Source organism: Pangasianodon hypophthalmus, chromosome 30 (assembly GCF_027358585.1).
Source record: "Pangasianodon hypophthalmus isolate fPanHyp1 chromosome 30, fPanHyp1.pri, whole genome shotgun sequence".
Classification (NCBI taxonomy): Eukaryota; Metazoa; Chordata; class Actinopteri; order Siluriformes; family Pangasiidae; genus Pangasianodon; species Pangasianodon hypophthalmus.
The window spans coordinates 8,185,830-8,212,536 of record NC_069739.1 but is presented as its reverse complement, the minus strand read 5'-3'; the positions used below and the strand labels follow the sequence as shown (position 1 = coordinate 8,212,536).

The 26,707-nt window shown below is 40.2% G+C and overlaps 1 protein-coding gene across 7 annotated transcripts; it reads left to right on the top strand.

Annotated features, from left to right (window-relative positions):
• The first annotated feature begins 872 nt into the window (after window positions 1–872).
• nek1 (NIMA-related kinase 1) lies at window positions 873–24,909 on the top strand. 7 transcript variants are annotated; one of them, XM_034302124.2, is made up of 37 exons: window positions 893–943; window positions 1,151–1,185; window positions 4,319–4,455; window positions 4,536–4,632; window positions 5,195–5,292; window positions 6,141–6,224; window positions 6,396–6,463; window positions 6,573–6,659; window positions 8,667–8,721; window positions 9,175–9,375; window positions 10,233–10,305; window positions 10,623–10,795; window positions 11,034–11,099; window positions 13,212–13,271; window positions 13,410–13,457; window positions 13,548–13,628; window positions 13,799–13,938; window positions 14,108–14,233; window positions 14,324–14,426; window positions 14,540–14,626; window positions 15,819–15,902; window positions 15,987–16,064; window positions 16,218–16,313; window positions 16,518–16,679; window positions 17,462–17,527; window positions 17,672–17,912; window positions 18,013–18,138; window positions 18,887–19,045; window positions 19,138–19,470; window positions 19,684–19,789; window positions 20,085–20,173; window positions 20,305–20,513; window positions 22,085–22,221; window positions 22,326–22,639; window positions 22,861–22,994; window positions 23,323–23,455; window positions 24,068–24,909. In XM_034302124.2, exons 3-37 carry the CDS (start codon window positions 4,339–4,341, stop codon window positions 24,079–24,081), a joined length of 4,245 nt encoding a protein of 1,414 aa, XP_034158015.2. In that variant the 5' UTR covers window positions 893–943; window positions 1,151–1,185; window positions 4,319–4,338; the 3' UTR covers window positions 24,082–24,909. The 7 variants fall into 7 exon arrangements, with proteins under 7 accessions (XP_034158013.2, XP_034158015.2, XP_034158014.2 ...); XM_034302122.2 differs by lacking the exon at window positions 1,151–1,185 and having other exon boundaries at window positions 873–943; XM_034302123.2 differs by lacking the exon at window positions 893–943 and having other exon boundaries at window positions 950–1,185.
• Window positions 24,910–26,707: the final 1,798 nt, after the last annotated feature.

Below are 26,707 nucleotides of genomic sequence, written 5' to 3'. Positions count from 1 at the left end.
AAGGAAACAGATGGCAATTAATGGTAAGATCTCTGTTCTGCTTTTCTCAGTTTATTGTGATGCTTTTTGCAAAAAAAAAATGCAAGAAAAAATAAAGAACACGCTCCAGTATTGCAGACTGTATTGATTTTTTTTAATTATTTTATCCTAAATAAATTTTCTTTTATGTAATATTTCATGTATGTGAAAGTCTGATCATTTGGCTGTGTTATCACAATAAAAAAAATAAATCCATTTGTTAAACTAGTTTTAACATATACCTTTAATTTTTTTTTAATTTGTAATAGAAAAAATCTTGCACTTGATGTAACTTTGAGTGGGTTAAATGTGCAGTAGGTAAGTTTTATTTTATTTTATTTTATTTTACAGTTAGATGGGCTTTGAATGATTTCCGCCCATGTTCACGAAGCTCCGCCCCCCGGATCCGCGGTAGCCCGTAGAATATAGTCTATAGAATGATTGACAGGCGGCGCATCCAAACATAAACAAGCATTTCGGACCGGAAGTCAGTTTTCCAAATGGTTTTTCCTTCTTAATCCTTTTATTTTCTATTATCTTACAGGTTATTTGTACAAGAATGAGCTAAAAAAAATACGACTATAATTAAATGAACCATTAAATTTCATTACTCTAAAGTTAATAAACAAAAATGTGTGTATATATGTGTGTGTATTTATACATATAAAATTCTATAATATTCAATTCGGTTATTTACTCCTGCAGCATCTCAGAACCCGTGACGGTTGCTAGGAGACACCTTGTACCAAACAATGACACACGAACTTCATCGCTGTTCGCGATGGACAGACACATCGATGAACCAATCACAGAGCAGAACTGGAGCTCTCGACCAATGAAATAGCAGCGTTTTGTGACGCGTCACGTTTGGACGCTGTAAGTGTGAGGGGTTTGATGCAGCGGGAGTTTGTCCACGCTAAAGGAGGTAATGCAGGATTAAAATTGTAAACTAGCATTGTTAACATTTTACTGTAGAAGAGTAGCAGATGTAGAAAGTGTTCTTTGAGTGTTCCTATTTTTTTTCTTTTGCGAAACAGCTTTATTAGTGCAGCTGGCTAGCTGGTTAGCTAGTTAGATACTAATGAGTGCATGCTAGTTTAGCTAATTGATGGAGTGTTATATGTGTAATTAGGAAGAAGGTTTAGCATCTTGAACAGCGCCTAAGCGGTGAGTTGAAAGCTTGTTTATCCTCTGTATATAATCTCAGCTGTGCCATGACAGCGACATTGTTGCTCCTCTCACACCCCAAAATATCCTCCTCTGTCTATCAGCAAGAAAGCTTTATTACTTACATAATAAGGATATTAATTTAGGTACATGTTATTACCCTAAAGTTAAATAAATATCCAGGTACTATTATATAGTTTTTGTTTTTTTGCACTAAAGCTGTTAGCAGCAGAGACAGAGCATAGTTACTTGTTTTTAGCTGCATTTCTCTTTCTCTTTTCTCATTCTGTTTGATATTTTTTTTTAAATTCAGGAAACTGAAAAACACATTTTTACATTTTTTTCTGAAAAAATTTTCACATTCATGTGTGTAAACTCTAGGCGTGGCTTGGACACTGGTTAAAAATAGCTTTAATAATAATAATAATAATAATAATAATAATAATGATGATGATGATGATGTCCAGGAACCTTCCAGAATGTAGAGTCATTTGTGCATCACCGTTTACTAATAAATGATAGTCTGAATCTATATATACTGTAGCAGGGGTGTCAAAACTTTTGTCACATAGGGCCAGAGCAAAATACCGAGGGCTGGTCACCAAAATATTGTGTGTATATATGTATATATGTATATACACACACACACCGATCAGAGCTCACATTAAAAGCACACACTGGTGAGGTGAATAGCATTGATTATCTCATTACAATGCAACCTGTCAGGGTTGAGATATATTAGGCACCAAGTGAACTGTTAGTTCTCGAAGTTGATGTGTTGGACGCAAGAAAAATGGACAAGCGTAATGATCTGAGTGACTTGGATAACGGCCAAATTGTGATGGCTAGATGACTGGGTCAGAGCATCTCCAAATCAGCAGGTCTTGTGGGGTGTTCCTGGTATGCAGTGGTCAGTACCTACCAAAAGTGGTCCAAGGAAGGACAACCAGTGAACCCGGAGACAGGGTCATGGGCATCCACTACTCACTGATGCGTTTGGGGTGTGAAGGCTAACCTGTCTGGTCCGATTCCACAGAAGAGCTACTGTAGCACAAACTTCTGAAAAAGTTAATGCTGGTTGTGATAGAAAGGTGTCAGACCACACAGTCTATCGCAGCTTGCTGTGTATGGAGCTGCGTAGCTGCAGACCGGTCAGAGTGCCCATGCTGACTCCTGTCCACCGCTGAAAGCGCCTACAATGGGAACATGAGCATCAGAACTGGAGCAATGGAAGAAGGTGGCCTGGTCTGATGAATCATGTTTTCTTCTACATCATTTGGACGGACGGTTGCGTGTGCGTTGCTTACCTGGGGAAGAGATGGCACCAGGATGCACTATGGGAAGAAGGCAAGCTGGTGGAGGCAGTGTGATGCTCTGAGCAATGTTCTGCTGGGAAATTTTGGGTCCTGGCATTCATGTGGATGTTACTTTGAAATGTACCACCTACCTAAACATTGTTGCAGACCAGGTACACCCCGTCATGGCACCGGCCTCTTTCAGCAGGATAATGCTCCCTGCCACACTGCAAAAACTGTTCAGGAATGGTTTGAGGAACATGACAAAGAGTTCGAAGTGTTGACTTGGCCTCCAAATTCCCCAGATCTCAATCCAAACGAGCGTCTGTGGGATGTGCTGGACAAACAAGTCCGATCCATGGAGGCCCCACCTCACAACTTACAGGACTTAAAGGATCTGCTGCTAACGTCTTGGTGCCAGATACCACAGCACACCTTCACAAGACCTCAGGACTCCATGCCTCGACGGGTCCGAGCTGTTTTGGCGGCACATGTAAAGTGTATATAAATATTTATACATCCGAATCGGGTAAACGGTGCAGGAACTACAGTAATTTTTATATGTTGTCCCTCCTATTTATTGGACCAAAAGTAATTGGACACACTAACAATCATAAATTACATGCTCATTTTTCGTACTTGGTTGCAAATCCACTTTAGTTAAGAACTCTTAAAGGTTATCCATGCTTACTTTGATCAAGAGTTGCTTCTGCCAGGATAATCTCCTGCTGCTTCAGTTTCTCTGCCCACTCATCCTCTGAATAATTTTTATTTATTTATTTATTTTGCATTGCCCATGAGTGATTTCATAACGTCTCATGGTATTAAATTCCTTAATTACCGCAACAGTCTCTTGGCATATGAGGCGCATGAATTTGCTGTGGCTCTCGATGGAAAAATATTCTTGTTTCCAGATCTCCAGCTTGCCCCTTCTCACTGTTACCTTTGCCCTTTTTGTTTGTAGCCATGATTAAATATCCTTCAGGAAATTAATTTATAGCTGTAGTCAGAGAATAAAGACTAGCTGTGTTAACAGTCTGCTGCCACCGACAGGTGAAAGGAAAAATTGCAACGTTTTGGCCAACAGGTCACCTATCACACACTTTGAGAGAAGCCGCAGTCCAATTAACATCTGTCCACGGGCCACGCTTGGCTCTGGGGCCGTACTCTGGACATCCCTGCGCTATATGGCCAAAAGTTTGTGGACACCTGACCATCACACGCGTATGCGGACTTTCCCCAACTGTTGGAAGCACACGGTTTTGTATGTAAGTGTAGTCGTGTAATTGTATTTAAGTTTTCCATCACGAGAAAGTCTTCAAGATGGAAGGCTGTGGTTGACAAGCTGTGTTTTTTTTTTTTTTTTATTAACTTCAAGAGAAAGGAAAAAAGCGAGGCTGATGAGGAAATGACTGTGCTGCTACAACTATAACTTGTTTCTTTGACATTCCAAAATATTAAGTATATCTATAAATGTATAAAATAATAATATAATTAATATAAGTGTTAGGATTGGCGCATTGCTTTGGAGTACGAGGAATAAAACATTTTGTGTAAAACGCTTCATGTCAGACTGCCTGTTAGTGATTATTTTTCTGTAACAGCATGCCCCGTCATGTTTCATTCTTTACTCACAAACTGATTTGCACCATGACACAATAATAGGGACAGAATCGAACATCTAAGTTAGTAGAAACTCTTAAAGCCTTTAGCGTTAGGCTTTTGTGCTTAAGTGGGATTTGCACGTGGCTGTTTCAATGGAATATACCGGGTTCTGACAGAGAAAGTGTGCGATTTCTTGACTTTTGATTCCATGTACGTCGTCTCGGCGGCTACAGCATGACGGATCGAGCCAGACATGGATAAATATGAGAAGGTGAAGAAGATCGGGGAGGGCTCTTTCGGGAAAGCCATTCTGGTAAAGTCCAGGGAGGATGGTCACCAGTACGTCATCAAGGAGATCGGCATCTCCAGGGTGAGCTGATCGCATCTCATTTTAGATTATAAACGTTTACACGCACACACACACTGATACCTCTCATTCACACTTTACAGATGTCTAATAAAGAGAGACAGGAGTCGCGCAAAGAAGTGGCCGTGTTGGCTAACATGAGTCATCCCAATATTGTGCAGTACAAGGAGTCATTTGAAGGTAAAATTCTTTACTTACCAGCCAAATTCATCTCGCTCATTAATTCATATTACACTGCAAGGGTTAACTCTTAAACTGGTGTTTTTGTATTTATATAATGCTAAGTAACTGAACCACAGAGCTCTGAAATAAAGATGCTAGTAACTCAGGAGGAGATGCTTTGTGTAATATTACTGAGCGGCCATTTTTGTCATTTTGCTCAGAGTTAAGCTCGATTTTGACTGAAAAGAGAAAACTGTTTGCTTTGTACAGGAACAAAGTACTTTATTCTTCCTCACTGATTCTCAGGTTTTCATCTGTTATATTGATGCGCATGTCATAATGTCACAGGAAATAAGAATTAAGAAGCTTAATGGAGTCATTGCAGCAGCTGATGCTCGAGTGATGGAGGAAGCTAAGAGTCTTGGAATTGAATTACAGAGAGTATCTGCATGAGCTAATGGCTTGAGAGAGGACATGAGAGAAAGCAGCGAGCCGCTGTTTAGTGGTTGTGACGTGGCAGTGCATCGACAAGGTACTCAACTGGTGTAGCGTTAATTCTCTTCTGTTTGCTTCTCCGCAGAGAACGGATGCCTGTATATAGTGATGGACTACTGCGAAGGAGGCGACCTGTTTAAGAAGATCAATAACCAGAAAGGACTTCTCTTCCCTGAAGAACAGGTCAATAGAGGAATAAATCGCGTGCCGTTCTTTTCACCCGCACACAACACGCTTTGTTCTGCAGCTTTAAAAGCTATGAGTCATATATTCGAGTTTTGCAGCAATGAGCTTAACCATCATGGGCATCATGTGACCCACAAGCCAAAATCCATCAATGTTTACAAATTAAATATCGTAGCATTAGTGCACTCATTCTTTCATAGCAAGCAATCAAATAGGCTTGAAAAAAGGGAACACATTTAACATCCTGCAACGTTTCTGATACACTACGCACCAAAAGATGTGCACTACACGCACAGGGGAAACAAATCACACAAACTCTTGAGTGAAGAAAGTGAAGGCTTTTAAAAAATGTGCAAAAAAAAAAAAAGTTCAGCAAAATGTGTAGTTTTCAGAACTATATAAAGTAGAAAATGCCGGTTTGACTATGCGAAGGGTTTTTGCAGGTCGTGTCACGTATTTAAATTCCATTCATTTCAATTCATTCAAAAAAAGGGATTAATCTGATTTTAGAAACTCTGCAGCAATCCTGTACAATAAACAGAAAAAAAAGAACAGCATGAAAAGTAGGAGAAAATATCATGATGTCATGACATAACAGGTTCCTGTTTTCATGGCAAAATTAAATTTGATGAAAACGAGCTGCAGGTAGCAACACTTTAGACATTTTACAGCATTTTTTTTACAAAATAAATCTTGCATTATGTATGTGCATAATTCCACATCAGTATAATAGTTTTGGTTTCGGTTGCTCTTCTGATACTTTCTTTAGCACATGTTCTAGGCTATAATACGTATAAGTCTTAAATTCTCCGAGCCTCCCTCATTACACTCTCTCCCTTCTGCAGATACTTGACTGGTTTGTGCAGATATGCCTGGCTCTCAAACACGTACACGATCGTAAGATCCTTCACAGGGATATCAAGTCACAGGTACTGTTTAGAGCCTCATACAGAAGCAGATGCAGTGCTAATGAGTGATAATCGAGTCTTTTTGCATACAAATGAATCAACATTTTTTACAAGACATGCTTACATGTGGGTTTTTTTTTTTTTTTTTTTTTTTTTCTTTTTTCTTTTTTCTTTTTTTCTCCATATAAATAGAATATTTTCCTGACTAAGGATGGTACAATACAGCTAGGGGACTTTGGGATCGCCAGAGTTTTAAACAGGTAAGATGGTGTTTTTTATGTATATATATATATATATATTAAATATATCGCTTGCTTAAAAAGACCTGCTGGATATGAGTTTTACGTTATTATGATGTTTTGTGTGCAGTACCGTGGAGTTGGCCAGGACCTGCATCGGCACACCTTACTATCTTTCTCCTGAGATTTGTGAAAATAAACCATACAACAATAAAAGGTAGTGTTTGTTGAAATGTATGTGAAAGGACTATAAATAATATATATATATATATATATATATATATATATATATATATATATATATATATATATATATATATATATACATACATACATACCCTCATACATACCCTCATACACTTATTGTATGCCGAGTCATCATGATCTAAGCTGCGCAAGTGTAATGGTGTCTTAGAGCGTCGCATCAATCCCGTCTCAGCTCTTCAGTCCTCAGTGTAACCTGATCAACCTGACACACAGGTCACTTCACTGCCATTGCTGTATCTTAGTGTTACGGTTATTGTTACGGTTTGAAATTTTCAAGGTGTATTAACCCACGGTATATTTAGTCTAAAAATATCACCGTTTCACTTCAACCAATTTAAACAAATACACAAGCAGGTGGTGAAAATTAAAGGAAAAATCTTCCTTAATGATTAAATATTATATATGTGTAATATTGATCTGAATGAAATATATGAAATAATACATTTCATAATTATAAAGGAAACATTTTCCTTTATGATTATGCAATATATTATTTCATTTTTTTTAAATGTATTATGAAACTCTTGTATAATAGGGTTGTAATACAATGCCATTATCTGTATCTGTTTTCATTTTCGCATTTAAACTGGAAGTGGGCGTGGTCTACACCTTAACGGTTGTTGAAAGACGGATTTACTTCAGTTTTTGAGTTTGATTCATCCCAAAAAAGTTCACTGACACATTATCAGAATCTACTATGAAGCAGGGATGCACACGCAGTGCTTCTGCGAGTCTAACTGGGGTCCTTTATTATATAGAAGTATTATATATTATATTATATTATATTATGTAACTATATTGTTATTTTAGAAGATGTTCTTTTAATAACAATGGGAGCAATGAAAAGCACACATAATGAACATAAGTTAATTAAAATGAGTTAAAATGACTCAAGTGAAAAGCATATTTCTTATTTATGAAAGTGTATTTCTTTTGTTTGTACAGAAATATAGTTTTATTTTAGAGCTCAGTAAGGCAATGTTTCGATCCAACTACTGGAGCAAACCATTCACAAAGAAAAACTAATAGTGCATCTCCTATTAGTATCATGTTAATGAACTCTGTCTTTGTCCCACGAGCATGGTTGCCAGGTTCTGTGTAGAACGACTTCACATTGGAGATACTGAAAATCAGGAATGCGCAACACTGATAACTTGTTCCCCTGATAAGACTGAGGAAAAAATGCGTCTAACTTGCCTTATGCCTGAACATTTTAGGCGAGTTTCAGGTCTTTTTGTGTGTTTTTTTTTTTTTTTTTTTTTAAGTTGTTAATGGGGTGTGAATTTAGCAGAAACCTGGCAACCCTCTCCACAAGCTTCTGTATGCCGTCTTTTAAAACTACACAAGAAAGTAAAAACCTTGTGCAACTTCAAGTCCCCTAAATGGTCTTCTTTCTTAGCCGTTTTTGAAGGCGACTTCTTTAAAATCTCTTCCACTGTCAGTGTTTATCACGTTGTCGTTATGAGCAAAAAGAGAGTGAGTGCAAGGAAAGTGCTGCTTATCCCAAAAAAAAAAAAAAAAAAAAAAATCAATATTCATTTATTTAAAGTGTTTTCAGTGCAGTCATGTCCCTTGCCAAAAAAAAAAAATAAAAAAAGAGGTTGTGAAATTTTTACAGCTGGACAGCTGTTTCTGCAGGGATGAGAACCACCTGAGGAAGAAAACTGATCAATTAAAAATAAAAATAAAAATAAAAAAAGTGATAGATTATTTTTTTAACCATGACATCATAACTCTAAGTGCCACAATGATACAGCTCTTTAGCTGCATACCAGATTAAAGTCGTACTTCCTTTCTCTTGAAAAGGTGTTTTTCTTTTCATAAGTTACAATAACAGGTCTTTGTTATACTGTGCTTTACGTGTGTGTGTCTGTGCTGAATGTGGCTAATGCAAGAAAACTTGTATTGTTTTGTTTTTTTTCCCCCTCTCCTTCTCTCCTGTCCCCGTGTCTGCTAGTGATATTTGGGCCTTGGGATGTGTCCTGTATGAAATGTGCACACTTAAGCATGCTGTAAGTATAAAATAGTCCCTGCAGTCTAGTGTTTGTGCATTAACATTGAATGTGTGTGTGTGTGTGTGTGTGTGTGTGTGTGTGTGTGGTAAATTCAGCTCTGTCTGTGTTATGGCTTTCCCACTTTTGGATCAACTCCCTTAGTTGTTAAGTTTCCTGGATGAATATTAAAGTAAATTGTCTCTTGGTCTTTCAGTAGGGTGGTGTGTATAATGAGACGGACTTGCTTCAAACGCACTGTGTGACAGGAATTTGGCTTCCTAGGTGTCAGTAATTAAAGATCTAGTGATTAGAGTGCAGAGCTCTAGGGAAGCTCTTTGAATTCACTGCTGGTTTAGCCGAAGATTTTCTTTGATACTGCAGTCATCTGAAAGCATCTCAGGCTTGTTTGATCCTGTGACGTTCAAAGCGATTGTCCCTGGTAATTTATTCTGTATTTGTATATTCCCCAAGTTCGAGGCTGGGAACATGAAGAATTTGGTGCTGAACATCATCCGAGGTTCATACCCACCAGTGTCGGGGCATTACTCTCAGGACCTGCGTGCTCTCTTGGGCCTGCTTTTCAAACGCAACCCGCGGGAGAGACCCTCTGTTGGTGCGATACTGGACAAGCCGTTTCTCGCCCGCCGAATCCAGAAGTTTCTCTCTCCACAGGTTAGACACACACTTTCTTTTCTTTTTTTTTTGCCTGAGCTATAAACAGGGCTGTCTGAGGGTCAAATTTAAGCAGTCTAGGTGTTATATGAGAGTAGGATTTCTGTCTAGTTGAAGTGTTCTTGGTTTTAAAAAATTGTTTAAATAAATTTAAGCTGTCAAGTTTAAGAATAAATAATTAATGAATTAAATAAATTGAAGCTGTCACTCTGTTATAGGGGAGTTTTATAGAAGAATTTTTTTTGAATATCACTTTTGAGTATTTGGTATATCAATGCAAATTTAGTATTTGATGTAGCATTTTTAAAAATCGTCTGCATACAATCTGAAGGTGGATTGGATTTCTATATTAATTGAATTGTTCTCAGTTAATTTGTAAAAAGAAATAAATTTAAGCTGTCATCCTTAAGATTAAACATAATGTAAATAAATTTAAGCTGTCAGATTGTTAGGGGAATTTCGATGAATTTTATTACTTTTTTTTTTTTTTCCCCTCTCTCTTCTCTCTCTAAGAATATCAATTGATCAATTGCATATTTGGTAAATCACTGCAAATTTAATATTAATTTACATTTAATGTACCATTTTTAGCAATTGTTTGTGGACGACCTGTGTAAAGGTACATTGGATAGGATTTCTATCTGTTAGAATTATTCTCAGTTATAAAATTTGTAAATAAATAAATAAGGTTGGGCTACAATTGCAAATTCTGGCAAAACACCACGATGCTTAAATGTTTTACGACAGGCGGATTGTGTTTCTGTGGCCTGTTCTTTTGTGTACGATTTTCTTTAAATATCCTTCGTCTAAGCTGTGGCTTTTAGGAAAGTTTTGTTTGTGCGTTTGTTGCGTTTCAGCTCATCGCTCAGGAATTCAGCCAATCACTTCTCGGCAAACAACCCAAAATAAGTGTCGCCCAGGGAGTACCAGGTAAACACACTCCGCCCTTTCAGTCACGCGCACACATTACATACACACACACACACACACAGCATTCAAATGTCTCAATGACCATCCTGACATTGAATAATGCATTATAATAGTTGCTAAAAGTAGGACAAGTCAACTTCACTTCACACCGGGTCACATTACACTACCCTGTTGTGGATTATTTTTCCTAGAACAGCTTGTTATTCCTTACAGCGTGATAGATATCACCTTGTTATAGCAGCTGTGCCAGGTAGTACATATTTAACAAGCATATCAGCACTAAAGAACATTATTTAATTCTCGGATTTAATCCCCAGCCAAGCACCCCGTCCCTGGTCCGGCATCCATTACCCCTACTCAGAAAATCACCAAACCAGCTGCCAAATATGGAGTGCCTTTAACAGCAAAGAGACCTGCCGACGCCGTGCGGAAGCCAGCTGATGCAGCCAGGAAACCAGTAGAGAGGAAGCCTGGGGTCAAACTCAAACAGGTGTGGGTTTTTACCTGTATTAAATACAGACTGATACACAGAGAATTCAGCAGCAAACGCTCCCGCCCCTTTTTAACAGTGCAAAAGTCACATGAGCGTAAGCCTATTAAGCTTAATATTTAGCAGCGGTTGTGTGCAAGTGTTCATAAATATGTGTGAGGTCATATCTCAGATGCGTGAGAGAGAGAGAGAGAGAGAGAGAGATGTCTGATCCGCACCGGTGTCGTGTGTTGTCCAGGCTCCCCTTCCAGCAGCAGTTCAGAGGAGAATGAATCGAATGGAGGAGGAGAGGAGGAAGCATGAGGTACCCCAGAGAAAAGCCCCTTACTCCCAGCGCCCTGTACTAACACACACAACTTCCTCTCCTTACCTCCTTCTAAACTCACTCAGAAACAGCCCTCTACAGAACCACATATTCAAGGCTGCCTTTTTTATGGTGGCGTGACTTATTATTATTATTATTATTATTATTATTATTCTGAGACACAAAATTTCCAAACTTCTTCTCCTAGAGCTTTCATGCTACATGCAGCAAAAACTAGCCTGTTCTGGCTTAGTGTGCTATGACTGTTTCTAACTGATCGGAATTACGGTTTTCCCATTACGGAAGCTCAAATTGGCCAAAATTCTAGTTGACTTCCATTGAAAATTTTGGACTGTTATAACTCCTAAATCTTTCATACTACATTCACCAAACTCAGCGCAGCCCTTCAGGACGTTGTGAAGTATCAAGCTGTGTTTAAGTCTGATCTAACTGATCAGACTTACGGTTTTCCCGTAGCGGACGATTGAAAAATCCCAGAAACTCCCATAGACTTACACTGAGGGAATGTTCAGAGCCTGTCTCAATGTTCAAGATTTCAACTGTCGATACTCACACACACCTCTCTATCAATGCCAAACACTCTCTCTATCCATCTGTCTATCGATCTACTAGTAGCACACACACACACACACACACACACATTCTCTCTCCGTATTTATTTGTCAGTCCATCTGTATCACTCTCTTACCCCTTCTGTCTTCCCACTAATAACACTCTCTCTCCATCCTGTCACTCGCTCACTCCATCTGACTTTCTACTTTCTGCTATCACTCTATTTGTCATCTGTCTTTCTCCCAGTAACTAGCTGTCTGTCACCCTCTTTCTTTCTTTCTTTCTGTCTTTCGTTCTTTCTGTCTTTCGAGCCAACATCAAAGTTTGGCGTGATGAACTTTACCTATCTAGTTTTAAGTTGTTTTGTACAAGAGCATCAAATGAGTAAACGGAAGTGTAAGCTTAGTTCAGCAAACCTCCTGATGCACCTCTCTGATCATCATCTCTCCGCCGTATTGTTTTTAGACATGCAGAACATACTAGAGCAGTAGTTCTCAAAAGTTTCGCCTGTTTTCAAGGCAAAATAAATTCCACATACCTCTCAGTACAGATTTATTTTTACAACCAATATTAGTCCCATTATTTCAATGTGTACAATAATTTCTTTTAATTGGAAATTTTATTGAACTTTGTACTTGCAGAGCACATTTTTATTAAAATTGCCATCAGGTCTAAGTTAACATTGACATATTTACTGACATATATGACATTTATATTTTTTTGAGATTTGGTTTAAGCCCATTCAATTCAAATGACCAGTCAAACAGAATAATAAGGCTAAAAAGTAAATAGTAAATAATGCAATGTTTTTTATAATGGTGGTGGTTTTGATTTTCACCAATGTAACAGGTTTTTTTTTTTTTTTTTTTTTTTTTTTTTTTAAATGAAAAGTTGGACCACCTAGCTATACTTTAAAACCCCTGGGGGTCTTCGGACCCCATTTTGAGAACCACTGGTCTAGAGGATCGGTTTATGTGCATGATAAGGGCTAATCCTTTGCCGCGTCTTCACAGATGAAAGACCTGGACGTTGGTGCGACATTCAAGCAGTTTCTCAGCAACCCGCGATGTTTTTTAATTTTTTTATTTAAATTTTTTTTTTAATGAATGAAATGAATGAGTCATTTGATGTTTCCTGTCATCACACTCGTATATTTAGTGCCATTGTTTCATGTTTTGTTTTGTTTTTTCCCCAATAAGGTTCCATTTTACCAACATTTTACTTCTCTTTGCAGTGTTTTCCTGCTTCACTGCATATAAAATCACCTTAACGTCATTCCTTTCCCCTCTTCGTCGACTCCGTCAGTTCCCAGTCAAGTACCAGTGCCTACACCTGTCTCGCCTCAAATTTTATTGCTTATCTTCTCTCCTTAAATAATAACTAAATGTTGACAGTCATCTTGACGGGGGAAAAACGTTCTCCGAGATTATCTTACTAATGCTGTATGTGCTAAAGCCAGTAACTAACTGGGTCATTTCATAGTCGAGTGTTTGGGAATACGGTGGTAATCTTATTCTTGAACCGGTGTTCTGATGACAGGAAGGAGCGAGGAAAAAAAGGATGGAGCTGATGGAGAGAGAGAGGAAACAGCGAGAGCAGGTTAATCTTTATTTCTCAAGTCGCTCTGCTCAGACTGCCTACTGTTTTTGCAGGATTTGATAATGGAATGTTTAAAGGGATTATATGAGGGGATTAAAATTTTAAGTAAAAACATCTTCATGACTCATTTTATTGTAGATGTTTCTGCTGAAGGCTGCTCAGATGAAAAGATTTGAGAGGGAAAAGGTGATTATGTGTATCTAACTTGATTATAGTACCTGCATTACACCTCAGGAAAGACGAATAACATTAAGCTTAAATTTCTTTTCACATCAGCTTAATAGGATCAACCGTGCACGAGAGCAAGGCTGGAGGAACGTTTTAAGCTCCAGCGGAGGCAGTAGTCCAGAGAGGAAGGTACCGCATGTCTTTTCTTGTTCTCGATCAGCGATTGCTCAGATCACTTGCTCAGTAAATCTGATACAAGCCTAGTGATGCTGAAATATCTGCTGCCGTGAAATTCTGTTTGCCTGCTTGTGTATTCATGTGCTACTCATTTCTTCCTTTAATTTTCCTTTGGGGTTTAGTTTTTTGGGGGTGGAGGTATGGGAGTCCCTCCTACTCCAGTGCCAATCCCCTCTCCTGTTCCTGGACCTGCCCATGTCCCACCTTCACTGCCAGGTCCAGTCCCGGGATCCAAAGCTTCAGGGGATGGCATCCCAGCAAAGTACGTTAAAGTGAAGGAGGAAGTATATTAAACAAAAGTTAAACATTGAAACGTTGAACCTAACATGCGAACAAGTACCCGCATGCATGAAAGAAGTCTTCTGAAAATGTCTCATTGCAATCATTTAAATGCATTTAAATATTAATGATGGTCTATTATTTTAATAAAGGGCTGCGCTAGACCCTGGCATGCCTAATGGGCACGCCTGCCTCTCAGATCATCACTCTGTCAAGAGCCAGGCACGGAGGACAAGTCTCCAGAATGAGAGCGTAACTAAAAATGAATATGCCAACAGGTCTGGGTGCTTTTAAATTAGACACTAATCGGCTTTGGCACTTTGGCACTTTGTGTGTTTTTTTTTTTTAACTGTCTAATGGGTGTCTAGGCTGCGAGCTCAGGTAGCAGCAGAGAGGGCCAAACAGGTGGAGGAGTTCCTGCAGCGCAAACAAGAAGCCCTGCTCAATAAAGTCCGTGCCGAAGGCCAGCTGGTAAGAACCTTTTTTTTTTTTTTTTCTTCCTTTTCTCTCGCTGTAATATTGAGGCTTAGATATTAGTGCCTTGTAGTGACCCTATAGCTTCTGTTGACTTGAATGGCAAACAGGGGGCCCGGCAAAACCTGGCCACCATCTTTGCGAGTCGGACAAACTCTTCCCGAGGCAGGAGACCCAGGGTCAACAAGGAGGAGGAGGTAGGAGGGTGGATACAACCAAAAGCTCCTCCTTACCCCATTTTATTTGACTCATCCACCTTTCTCAACCCCCATTCATTTTTCCCTTTGTACAGTTTGGGCTGTAAGTCCTCACCTACGCCCGCAGGATGATCACTTCCTCCCCTTGCACAATGGTATTAACTAGGTATGCACTGATCCACTACCGAGTATCAGTGTAACAGGGTGCTTTCACACCTAACGGTCTGAATCAGAGCGAAATTCTTACTACTTTTTTTTTTTTGTTTGTTTGCTATTCTGGATGGTTTAGTTTTAAATTTTGGCTATAGAGTTTATAGGGCTGGAAATATAGTATTATAGAAATATAGATTTTATGCAAATCACCCAAGCATAGAGAACATGGAGCCTGCGCTCAATAAATAACTGGATAAATAACTAGCTTAAAATATTTTGTTTTGTATCACATCCAGTGTTTTTCTCTTTTTATTTCATTCACTTCCTGTAGTCAGGTTGATTCAGGGATGAATCACTTTCTCGTTGCAATCAAACCATGCTACACTTCGCCTGTAAGTAGACCGGGGTCTGAGAACACGTCACTCAGATGCTCTCAATCCGGTTATTTTGGGTTATTTAATTGTGTACCGCACCAAAGAGGGGAAAAATGCACCAGGGTTCTGTTAAAATGGATTAAACACTGCATATGTGAAAGCACCATCAAAAATGGGAAGAAAAAAAGGGATTGGTGCGTCTCTAGTGTCAATGCTTTAATCGCATCCCGAAAAAGCTGCTTACTTAATACAACCCTTATTTATTGGTTGCCACATTACTGTGTTTGTGTGACTCTGCTTTTGCACCCACTGTGGATTGTCTCATGCTGTTTTTGGCAGGAATTAAGGAATGGTCTCGAGGTGCTGATTTGAATTCCTCCTCACATGTTCACTGTTCAAACCCTGAACCATTTCTATGTGTTGCGTCCTATTTGTAATAACATCTCAGCTCTTGGAATACCTCATGAGCATATGCATGTTGGTTTCTTTCAGTTAGTTCGATATTTTGTTCACTTTGTCTCGATGATTCCTTTTTTCTTATTACATTTTCCATAATGTCATGAAATGTTTGTCTTATGTAAGCCAAGTCGTAAGTGTGTGCACACGGTACAGGATATGACAAGGTATTATTTTGTGCTTATGTAATCTGTGTGTGGAATTTGCAGGAGTATTTGGCACGGCTGAGGCAGATCAGACTGCAGAACTTCAACGAGCGCCAGCAGATTAAAGCTCGTCTCAGAGGAGAGAAGGTATACACGTGCACAATATTTTAGCTTTATCTTTATCGTCTTTGCAGTGATGCTGTAATGTTCTGTCTGGGTGCCTTTTTTCAGCATGACAGTGAGTGTTCAGACAGTCAAGAGTCTTGCGAGGAGTTGGAGCTCAGGAGGAAAAAGATTGAAGCTCTGAAGGTCTGTGATTTCAGAATATTTCACTTTACAATTAATGTAGAATATTTTTTTTACTTTTTATTAATTATTAGTCAGTGGTTGTGACTGTTTCTTGGCAGGAATGGTTCTTGAATTTGCTAGTATTGTCTGTCTGTGTGTGTTTATTCGTGGCAGGCGCAGTCGAAGGCCCGTGCAGCTGTCCTGAAAGAGCAGCTAGAGAAGAAACGGAGAGAGGCTTACGAGAAAGAAAAGAAAGCATGGGAAGAGCATGTGTGTTAAGACAGCGCTCTTTATATCATTCTGCATTTCTGTTTCATTCTTTCACTCCCTCTTGCTCACAATTTAGACATATGCCTAGATAACTTTCAGCTTTGTCACTTTATACACTTTTAAATAGCTTTCAGTGATAACTTTTGAAAACATTACCTTCTAAACTTCCCTCATATTTAATCCGAGGTGATCTGCTTTAAACAGCTCGCCGCTCGAGGAGTAAAGGTTGAAATCGGACCGCTGAAAGGAGCTGCGCCTCCTCAGCCTGACCACGCCCCTCAGGATGCCATCACTAAAGCCACACCCCCTTCTAGACCCACCACTCCAGCCATCTCTATGACCGCAGCTCTGAAGGATGTGGGCGTGGTCAGTTCTCACAGCCAGAAAAACATTCACACTGTTAACCATTTAGTTCATTTGTTCACATGTTTTGGACTCAGCAGTAAAGCAAATGTGCAAAATGGATAAAAGGAAGTAGAATTAGCAGAATTAATTTGAATTTATGAAGTTTAAAATACATCCAAATCCTTCTGTAATAATCCATTCCTGGAGAAATGTATCTATAGATAATTTTTTTTTGTATTATTTTAATGTCTTCTGAATCCACACACAGACCAGCAGCTTGCTAAATATCACTTTCTTCTTTCTTTTCAATTTGAATTGCACCAATATAAAATGTTAACCTTTCCAGGCCTCATTTCTGTCATTTATCACAATGAGTATTCATAATACAAGATGATGTATTTAAATTAAAAAAAAAAAAAACACACACACAGCAATTGCGGTGATTCCATAAACCATATATACAGTCTGTACCTGATGCTGATATCACCATCGACAGAGCTGGTAGTCCAGTTAAGAAACTAATTCTGGTTTTTTGAGTCCAGTCAGGATAAGGAGGCGTGTCTACTTACCTGTCAGTCATGCTTGTCTATTCAGAAAGCTCTTCTTCGTGCCGTAGCATTTTAGCATTGTAGCCTAGGCATATATGTTTTGGGCACAATGCTGTATTTGATTCTGTTTGAAGTTTCAAAAACTAACTCAATTCGCCCAAATGTTGAGGCCCAGAGCCTGGAATCTCGAGGGGGAAAACAATGATCCTATTTCTTTTTCCATAACACTGGAAATTTCTGTTCTCCTGTTTATAGACTGCACCTGGGCAGAATATCCCAGTGAAGGAAGATCCCTCAAAACCTGAGACATCAGATGTTCAGGTAGGTAACATGCATCTTCCAGCAGCGAAAAGATATGTCCCGTTTGATCTGGTTCTTTTTTCCTTTACTTACCCCTGCAATGTCCATTCCTGTTTAAATAAGCTTTTGTAAAGTAAATACATGCATGTACTCTACTGTTTTCAGAGTGAGAGGAAAGAGATTCTGCGCAGACTGAATCATAATTTAAAGGCTTACCCTTCGAAGGAAGAGGACAAGCAAGAGACGGCACCTCTTAGTGAGCCTGGCCCCGCCCCCCAGCCCTGCCAGCCAGTCACAGAAGAGAGACCACAAACTGGCGGTGATAGACGCAGATGGGAGACTGGAGCGCCTCCTGTACTCTCAGTGGCGCAGTACACTCTGGAGGACACGTGTAGCACTATGGCAGGTACTAAAGGCAAAAAGGCCAACATTCGAAGTGAAAATCTGCAGACATGGATTTGAAAACTGTGTTTCATTCCTTCATTCTTTTCTTTCTCTCCTATCAGTGTCTCAGGCAGCGTCTTCAGAGGCGAGTCCCGTCTCTGGTGGTGACAGGAAGAAGTGGCAGCCTGGTGATGTTCCGCTTGCTGTGGCTCATCAGACTCTGGAGGACACCAGTATCACTACAGCAGGTGAGTTTCTTCGCCATACACAGGCTGCCCTCCTTTATACATCTGCGTAATGAGAAGGGAGCTTCTCATTGGGTGGCATTTTAACTAAAATGGATCCTCTTTACTGTCAGCATTTGTTATAACTTTTAGCATATTTCTGGCAATCTGAGATCAGTGACTGTATATGGCAAGTATAAATCCTGATGTAGAGTTATATCCCTAATGAACAAGCCAGTGGCAAGGGAAAGCTGCTTGATGCAACATGAGGAAGAAACCTGGAGTGGAATCAGACTTGAAAAGGAGCCCATCCTCTTCTGGGTAACACCAGAGAGTGGCATTATACATCGTTATAATATACAGGTGTAGAAGAGTAAAGGAAAACAGTAGAAAAGGTGTATATTGTGAATAACGCATGTGTGCTGGGGAAATTTCCATTCACTGATTTTGAGTTGATCTGTTGACTGGTTTTACAACTTGCATGTAGTTGGTTAATTTGTGAGTATGTTTGTGTATTGTGTATCCATGAAGTGGGTGTGCAGTGTTGTGCGAAAGCTGCATCTGGTCTCTAAAGCTACTGTGTAGCAACCAGGTTTCTGAAGCAAAACAAATCACAGAGCACTGAATAGAATTCCTGGGTTTGTATTTGCTGACCAGTGCTTTGTGTCCATACTGCTGTATTCTGTAATTGTAGTGTTTGTCTGTACTACTGATGTAATGATGATTTAACGAAGTAACTTTTTCTGTGCGATTTATGTTTTCTGTGCTGCAGAACAGACATCAGGTGAAGTCATTCCTATGGGGGAGGGGCTTAGGAAAGTATGGGGGCAGACCCCAGTTTCAGAAGTTTTGAAAATTCTCGAGGAGGCTGAACTTCAGCCGCTCACCCAGTGCCTGGATAACAGCAGCGTTTGTGACAAAACACACACCGGTGGTTATCTGATTTATATAATACTGGACCTGCCAATCTAAACTAGTTGAAATCTAGTAATTTTAGTATCGTAACTGTCTCTTTCTCTACAGAAAGCCTTAAACCTACACTGGGGCCTTCAGATGATCCTGATGGAGTTGCTTTGGGGCCTTACCCTCAGCCAAGCCAAGCAGTCATTGACCAAGACCAGGAAGAGCAAGCCACTGTCACCCAGGTCCAAGATCAACAAGCTGTCGTTGGCCTGGATCAGGAACAACAAGCTACCATTTGCCAGGACCAAGATCAGCTCATTGCTGCCATTTATCAGGACTGTGAGCAAGAATCAGTGTCTCCAAAGGCTCCGTCAGACACGGAAGTGATCAGCAGTCAGGAGCTAAAACCAGGCTCACTAGAGAAGAGTCTCCCTGATGAAAAAGGGTCTGAGGGTGAGGATCTCTGTCTCTCAATGCATTTGAAATCCATATTCTGTAGATGGATGTAGTGAGTATTCAGTGACTGGTTATTTGGAATGACTATGTTTGAAGTATTTGAATAATGCATTTGAATCTGCTGCTGATTTAATTTGGGATTAAATACATTTTGCATTGGTTCTAAATATATATGACTATTTCTAAGCATATAGGTGTATCTGCTTTTAGAAACAGATGAAATAGAGTGTTTGGTTCTTGAAGAGGACCTTCCGCAAACATCCAAACCTCCAGCTGAAGTGGTGAATGCTTGGGGACAGAAGGCTCTTCAACCCGGGTGAGACCCGAATTCTCTGGAATGCTAATTATAACAATTTTATCAGGTAATTACCACATAGATGCACTTTATAGCACATATGATGCGTTTTTGTCCCACCCAAATGCACGACTCTTCCATATCATGAATGAAAGACCTCTTAAAGAGGCTGAACTTCGTAACCAGCTGCCAGTCAGTGAAACAGTTGGGGGAGAAGGTGTATGTGGGGACAATGTAGGAATACCTAATAAAATGGCTACTAAGTATATACAGTATACAAGTACAATTTGGGTGTTTATTTGCTCCACTGTTTCAGGCTAGAAGAGGGCAGTGCAACACTGACAGAGAAGCAGAACGACGAAAAGACGCTAGGTACAGAGGATGAGAAGCAAGTTGGGGTTACAGGTATGCTTACCTGCTGCCTAACGGACAATAATCTTATCTTATAAACAATATTTCCTCCAGCTGTTACTGCATACCTAAATAACATCCATAAAACCAGGCGATTGGTAACCCCACTTCTCTCTCTGTGTCAGTGCCTGGTGATGCTGCGTTTGTGAAGCTGAGCTGTAGTCCAGCGCACAGGCGTGCAGTGGTGCTGTCCACCATGTCCGCCCAGTCCTCAGTGGAAGACACGTCATCCTCAGTGGCCTCCCGCTCACGCTCTGTCTCACCGCTACGCCGCCATGACGACGCACTTTTGATCGGCCTCTCCACCGGCCTTTTTGACTCCAACAACCCTAAGGTAGTTTGTTTCAGAAACCTTGGCTGTCCTTCATAAAAAAGTGTCAGGAAGTTTGTCATCTTGTGAAGAATGGGTCACTAGCAGGACGTTTCTCTAAAAAAAAGTCAGAATGTGTATCTGTTCTAGGGTGGTAATGTGCATTCATAAGATCCTTTGATGCGTGATGTATGTTTTAGGCACGGTGTGTGTGTCTGAGTACTCTAGGGCCGAGCTACACCAGAAGTTCGGCTGTGGACTTAAGTGAAGCGTTATTAATCCGATTCTTCCACATCCCTGATGTGTCAGCATACCAGAAGCCTGCTCACCACACACACATGTACCATGAACTAACTACATAAACACAGCCAGGTTGAACTTCCTCAGCAAGCCTCAAGCGTGCAAACCTGCTGTCACCATCACACCCAAAGTTTTTAGCAGTTCAGTGCACAAACTCAGCAGTGCGAAACACACTTGGGGCTAAACAACAGTACTCCTAAACTGTCTCCAAGTCACCTGGAATTCTTGTCCAGTGTCTTCAGACACAGTGCTGCACAGATACTTTAAAACAGAATCAGACTTTGTTTGTGATTGTGCTCACTATCTCTGAGTTCAGCTCATATTGTTGTTTGTTTGTTTTTTTTTTAATAATGACTTCTACGCTCAGAGGCATTTTTAGAGTTTGTTCCAGTGAGCTAGCTTGAGGAACTGATGTGCATGTTATCTATTTATTCAGGATAATCTTTACTACTTACCACTATCTTGCAGACACTTTTCCTCTGCTTTTGTTTCCACTTTGTATTGATAGGACTGTGTTCAGATTCATTTAAACACGTTTGCACACATGACAGACATGATGATAATATGTGTCCCCTTTGGCACTTTCTCTTAAGATCTTACTGTATGCTCTCTGACATCAGGAACTCCATACATGCCATGTCTGTCCTATAGCTTCAACTCGTGTGTGACTATAGCTTCAACTCGTATGTGACTATTGCTTCATATGTGACTATAGCTTCAACTCGTATTTGAATGGAATGTATGTGTGTGTGCTACTGTTAGATGCTGAGGACATGCTCTCTACCAGATCTCAGTAAAATCTTCCATTCTAGATACAAATGATGTGATTATAAAAGATTGTAAATTATATTATAAAAAAAAAAACATTGGTTGGGGCGCAGTCGTCAAACAAGAACACAAAAGCAAAGACCACAACCCTGCCTACCTGGTTTGATAATGTGAAGGTGCAAAGTTCAGGAAACCACAACTACTCATCCCTGGATGTGTGCTCCATGCAAGATTTCACAGTGCACTCTGAGAGAAGACAGCAGTCACTGGAAAGGAGTTGCAGGATGGCCTGAAAGCAACAAGAACAGCAGTTGCACACCGAACAATAAGCAGTGAAATGTCCAGTCCTACACCCCATGCAGAACTCTTTTGGAACAATATACACTGGTCAGATGGAGCAAAAGTAGAATGCACTGGCAATAAGAGAAACTGTTGCTCATGTTATCTGTCCCACAGCTTTATCTCTGTCTATGCTGTGTTTAATTGTATTCGAATGTTCTCTAAAATAGTGTGTGTGTTGCCGTTAGATGCTGAGGACATGCTCTCTACCAGATCTCAGTAAAATCTTCATCGGCTCTACAGAACCTGATGGTGCCTCCACCCATGACAACAATCTGGAGATAGAGGACCTGGAGGACAAAGAGGATGAGCAGTCTGACACAGAGTAGGAAATATACACACTGTGTATTCGCAGGTTACATACACGGTGAGTAGAGACGGACGAACAGATGCTAACTTGAGTATGATTTGTATTTCTTTCTATCTCAGCGCATACGAGGATGAAGATCTGCGAGAGCTCAGAGCCTCTATGGAGAGGCTGCTCCAACAGCAACGAAGTGATGATGATGATGAAGAGGATGGCGTGTCTGACGGCAGTCCTCCTGATGAAGACGAGCATGCCGGATTGAACGGTCAGAGCAAGAGCAGTCCGGTGGAGGGTGACTTGAAGAGTGCAGAAGCTGTGGAGGAGGACGATGACAATCCCGAGAACAATCCCGAAAAAGAGGCTAGTAACGGGCATGACGCGGAGGAGGATGAAGAGCAGAACAGCGAGAGGAAGCTCAACGAGGAGTGGCAGTCAGGTAGGATGACGCAGAACATCTTAAAAATGATGTCCTGCTGAAACTCAGTGACATTCTAACATTTGAAACCGAACATTTTTGCTGCATAATTATTGCAAACACAACCCGATGCTAAACTTTAGTACCAACACTATCACATGTTGAGCCATAAATCCAGCCGCAACGAAAGCTTCTGTTTGTTCAGTGCTCACATTTTTTTTCTTCATCATTCATGTGGACAGATGACAGTGAGGAAGAAGTGACGAGTGATTCGGAGCAGCAGGAGAGTATATTCAGCCGTCTGGAAGAGCTGCGTTTTCATTTGGAGCAGGCCATGGGCTTTGAGCACTTCATCCAAGCCTACAACAAGATCAAGGTGCGAATTAACACATCATCCATGACTGTAACTGACGGGGTCAAGTCCTGAACATTGTTAATGATCCTAAATTGGATTAATGTAAGACTCAGGATTGTGTAGAGTCCAGCTTTCCTATTAATTTAGAATCTGAAGTCAGTTTGTTGTTTGGTATTTGAGTATGTGTTGAGCCATATTTTTGTTTTACCATAAATTAATTGGCTTGTTCATTCATCACAACTGTAGCTGGGACAAAAATGTCTCTTAAAATGACCAAAGTTTGAGTGACATTCATAAGTTTGTCCTGTGTGTATAACACGTATAAAAGGCGCACGTCTTGTTCCTATAGGCAATCATTGAAGACGAAGACAAGAGCATCGCTGTGGGTTCCAACATGGTACAAAGTATTCTGGGCCCTGAGCATCAGCACCTATATCCCAAAATCCTCCACTTAGTGATGGCAGATGGAGCATATGAAGAAGGTGGATATTCACACAGTCATCAGCCACTTTAATAGGAACAACGTACCTCTGCTCATTCAGGCGATTATCAGTCAATCATGTGGCAGCAGTGCAATACATAAAATCATGCAGATACAGGTCAAGAGCTTCAGTTAACGTTCACATCAAACATCAGAATGAGGGAAAAAACGGGATCTCTGTGACTCTGAACATGGCGTGATGATTTCATTTTCACACACAACAGTCAGCAGAGTTTCTGAGAGCTTTTGATTATAATATTTTCTGCAGTAAAGACTTGTCTTCACAGTTAAAGAGACTCAGCAGTGCATAATCCTAATTTAATGGAACAAAGCCGGCTCTTCTCCACTTGTTGATCCAAAGTATCTAATGTAGCCAGCTAATAGACTTTGTTTAATTTCAACATAAAATGTTCTGTGAGTGATTTAATATCAAATAGGTTGCTCATTTCAGTATTGATGAGGACCAAAAAGCAAGTACTCGTATTCGGTCTGAAAAAAAAAGGTATTGATGCATCCTTAGTAATAAGTATATATACAGTACATATGACATAATCCTCCTTCAGACTAGAACCTTCAGCTCTTCTCTCATTCTTCTCTTTATGTCTCTCTGTAGATAATGATGAGTGAAGTGATACTCATCCTCACACTGCTGGCTGCTCAGGACAATCTGCTGGCTCTGAAGTCTTCCCATAATGCTGTGCATGAAGCGGACGGAGTGCGTGTGAAAGAAGGGACTCGGTCGCTCACGCATGCCTGGAGTGTTACTGCCATGTCCAACATCAAGCACGAGTGTAAATAAAATATAAATGAATACTATTTAACCAAAGCCAGAGAGAAAGGGAGCGAGAGAGATATGTGTGTGTTTCTAACAATCGACAGGTCATCTGAGACAATTTCTCACCACACAGTATTTACAAGCAGTCAAAGCCATGGGTGGCCTGGGTCAAAGGTCATGGGGCCACTGTACCCTTCCTGCATCAGGTACTCTCTTACAATCCAGTCTCACATTGTACACACACACACACACACACAAGTATATGCATACTACACATCCTCTTTTTCTACTTTTTGTAGTAAGGAAAACCTTTTACAGAACACATGCATAAACTGTTCATTCCAGTTCTCTCCATGTTTTCTTAACACGTGTTGCACAGTTACAGTTTAGAAATCTGGTTACATCTGGTTCACGTTTCACACGACGAGCAGCCACATGTATTGACTAATTGATGTTAAGTGTTAACATGTGCATGCATTATACACGCCTTACGCTGTTGCACTTCTTCTGTGATGTAAACGAATGATGTCATCGTAAGAAATTACTGTGTGGAAGTGGTCCATAAAAGTTGTACAGTAAATTATCTAAAGTCTAAAGTTTAAGTCTAAAGACGTGATAGAGAAAATGCAAACTCAATGTTTGTCTTTGTATTCACAAATAAATGCTTAATTTTTAAGCTTTGTGCGTGTCTGTCTCTGGTTTGTGTGTATGTTTGTGTCTCTGTCTGGATCAAATATCCCTGTTATTGTTCATCCTTGTTTTTGAGAGTTTCTTATGTAAGTGCTTCAAAACCCAAACCAAAAACGTTCACAGCAAATTGTCTGATTTTCATTTCTTCCTTCATCTCCTTGTGCTCAGCAGAAGCCCGTCGCTTGATGTGCTCCAGCCGTTTCCACCGATCAGTTCCACTTCCTTGATGACCCAGCTGCAGTATGCAATTTCGCAGGACCTGCTCAGGATGATGATGCCATTTTACAAAGTGCTACGTGCAAATGCTACTCGCTCAAAGAGTCAAATGGTACAATGAAGCCACTTGTAGAGGTTTAATAGACTGATTTTTATTTTATGATTCATTTGTTCTCTTTTAAAGTGATACTTTGGTATTTGGTGTTCAGCAAAATCTTTGGCAGAAACATTATTTTGACCCATAAAGGCTTCAAAAATGCGCAGTGGGAGTGAACGGCACCATGTCCTCTCATACATACAGTCATTTGTCAAGACCAATGCCAGAGGCCAAGAGTACTCCAGGTCAAAACAAAAACGGACTCCAGTCTCCTATTTTTGGGAAACTTGTTATACACCGTATGGCCAGATGTATGTGGACTGCTGACCATAACACTCATGTGGTTTTTGAACATCCTATTTCAGATTTAGAGTGGATTTAGAATGAACTCCACTCTTCCGGGAAGGTTTTCCACTGGATTTCGGAGCGTGGCTGTGGGGATTTGTGCTCATTCAGCCGTAAGAGCATTAGTGTGATCAGACACTGATGTTGGATGAGGAGGTCTGGGGTTCAGTCGGTGTTCCAGTTCATCCCAAAGGTGTTCAGTGGGGTTGAGGTCAGGGCTCTGTGCAGGACACTCGAGTTCTTCCACTCCAACCTTCACTCACCATGTCTTCATGGAGCTCACACCTGCACAGGGGCAATTTCATGCATGCAAATTGTAATGCTATAGCATACAAGCACATCCTATACGATTGTGTGCTTCCAAATTTGTGGTAACAGATAAACATGGGTGTGATGGTCAGGCGTCACTACACTAAGCAGGCCAGAAGAGGGCAGTGCAACACTGGTGGAGAAGCAGAAGGAAAGACGAGACACTTAATGCAGAGGATGAGAAAAGTAAGTTGAGGTTACAGGTATGCTTACCTGCTGCCTGACAGACAGTAATCTTAATAATTAGGTCTGTTTTAATATGCTTAATGTGTGTGTGAGTGTGTGTGGTTCTTCATCAAACACAAAAGTCTGCAAAGAAGATATTGATGCATGTCTAATGAAATCATGAAGTCTAATGAGTGCATGTTTTTGATCGATCCATATTGCTCATCCAAATTAGCATTAAATAAATATTAGTATTATTCATTCTGGGATGTCACAGAACATCAATACCAGTACTGGTACTGGGTAGCAGTCTGATACTTGTAATGTTTACTCGTAAAAATAGTCCGATGCTGACATCTGATACCGGGTGATACTACATGATGTAAGCCTAGTCATAGTAATGAGCAAACAACATGAAATGAGAGTGATCTGGAATTATTTCACTATTAATAATGGCAATTAAAGCAAAGCAAATTGCGAAGTGTTCACTGTGAAAATATCAAGAAGAGCATCTTCCTACAATACAAGTAAACCAATAAAACATCGTAAACATAAAACACAGCAGGAGCAAACGCTGTCTAAGCAAGAAAAAATGTCTACCAATGATGCGAGGTGAGTGGCAAAATAGCAGCTCTTCCCCAGTATGTTGTTCTTGA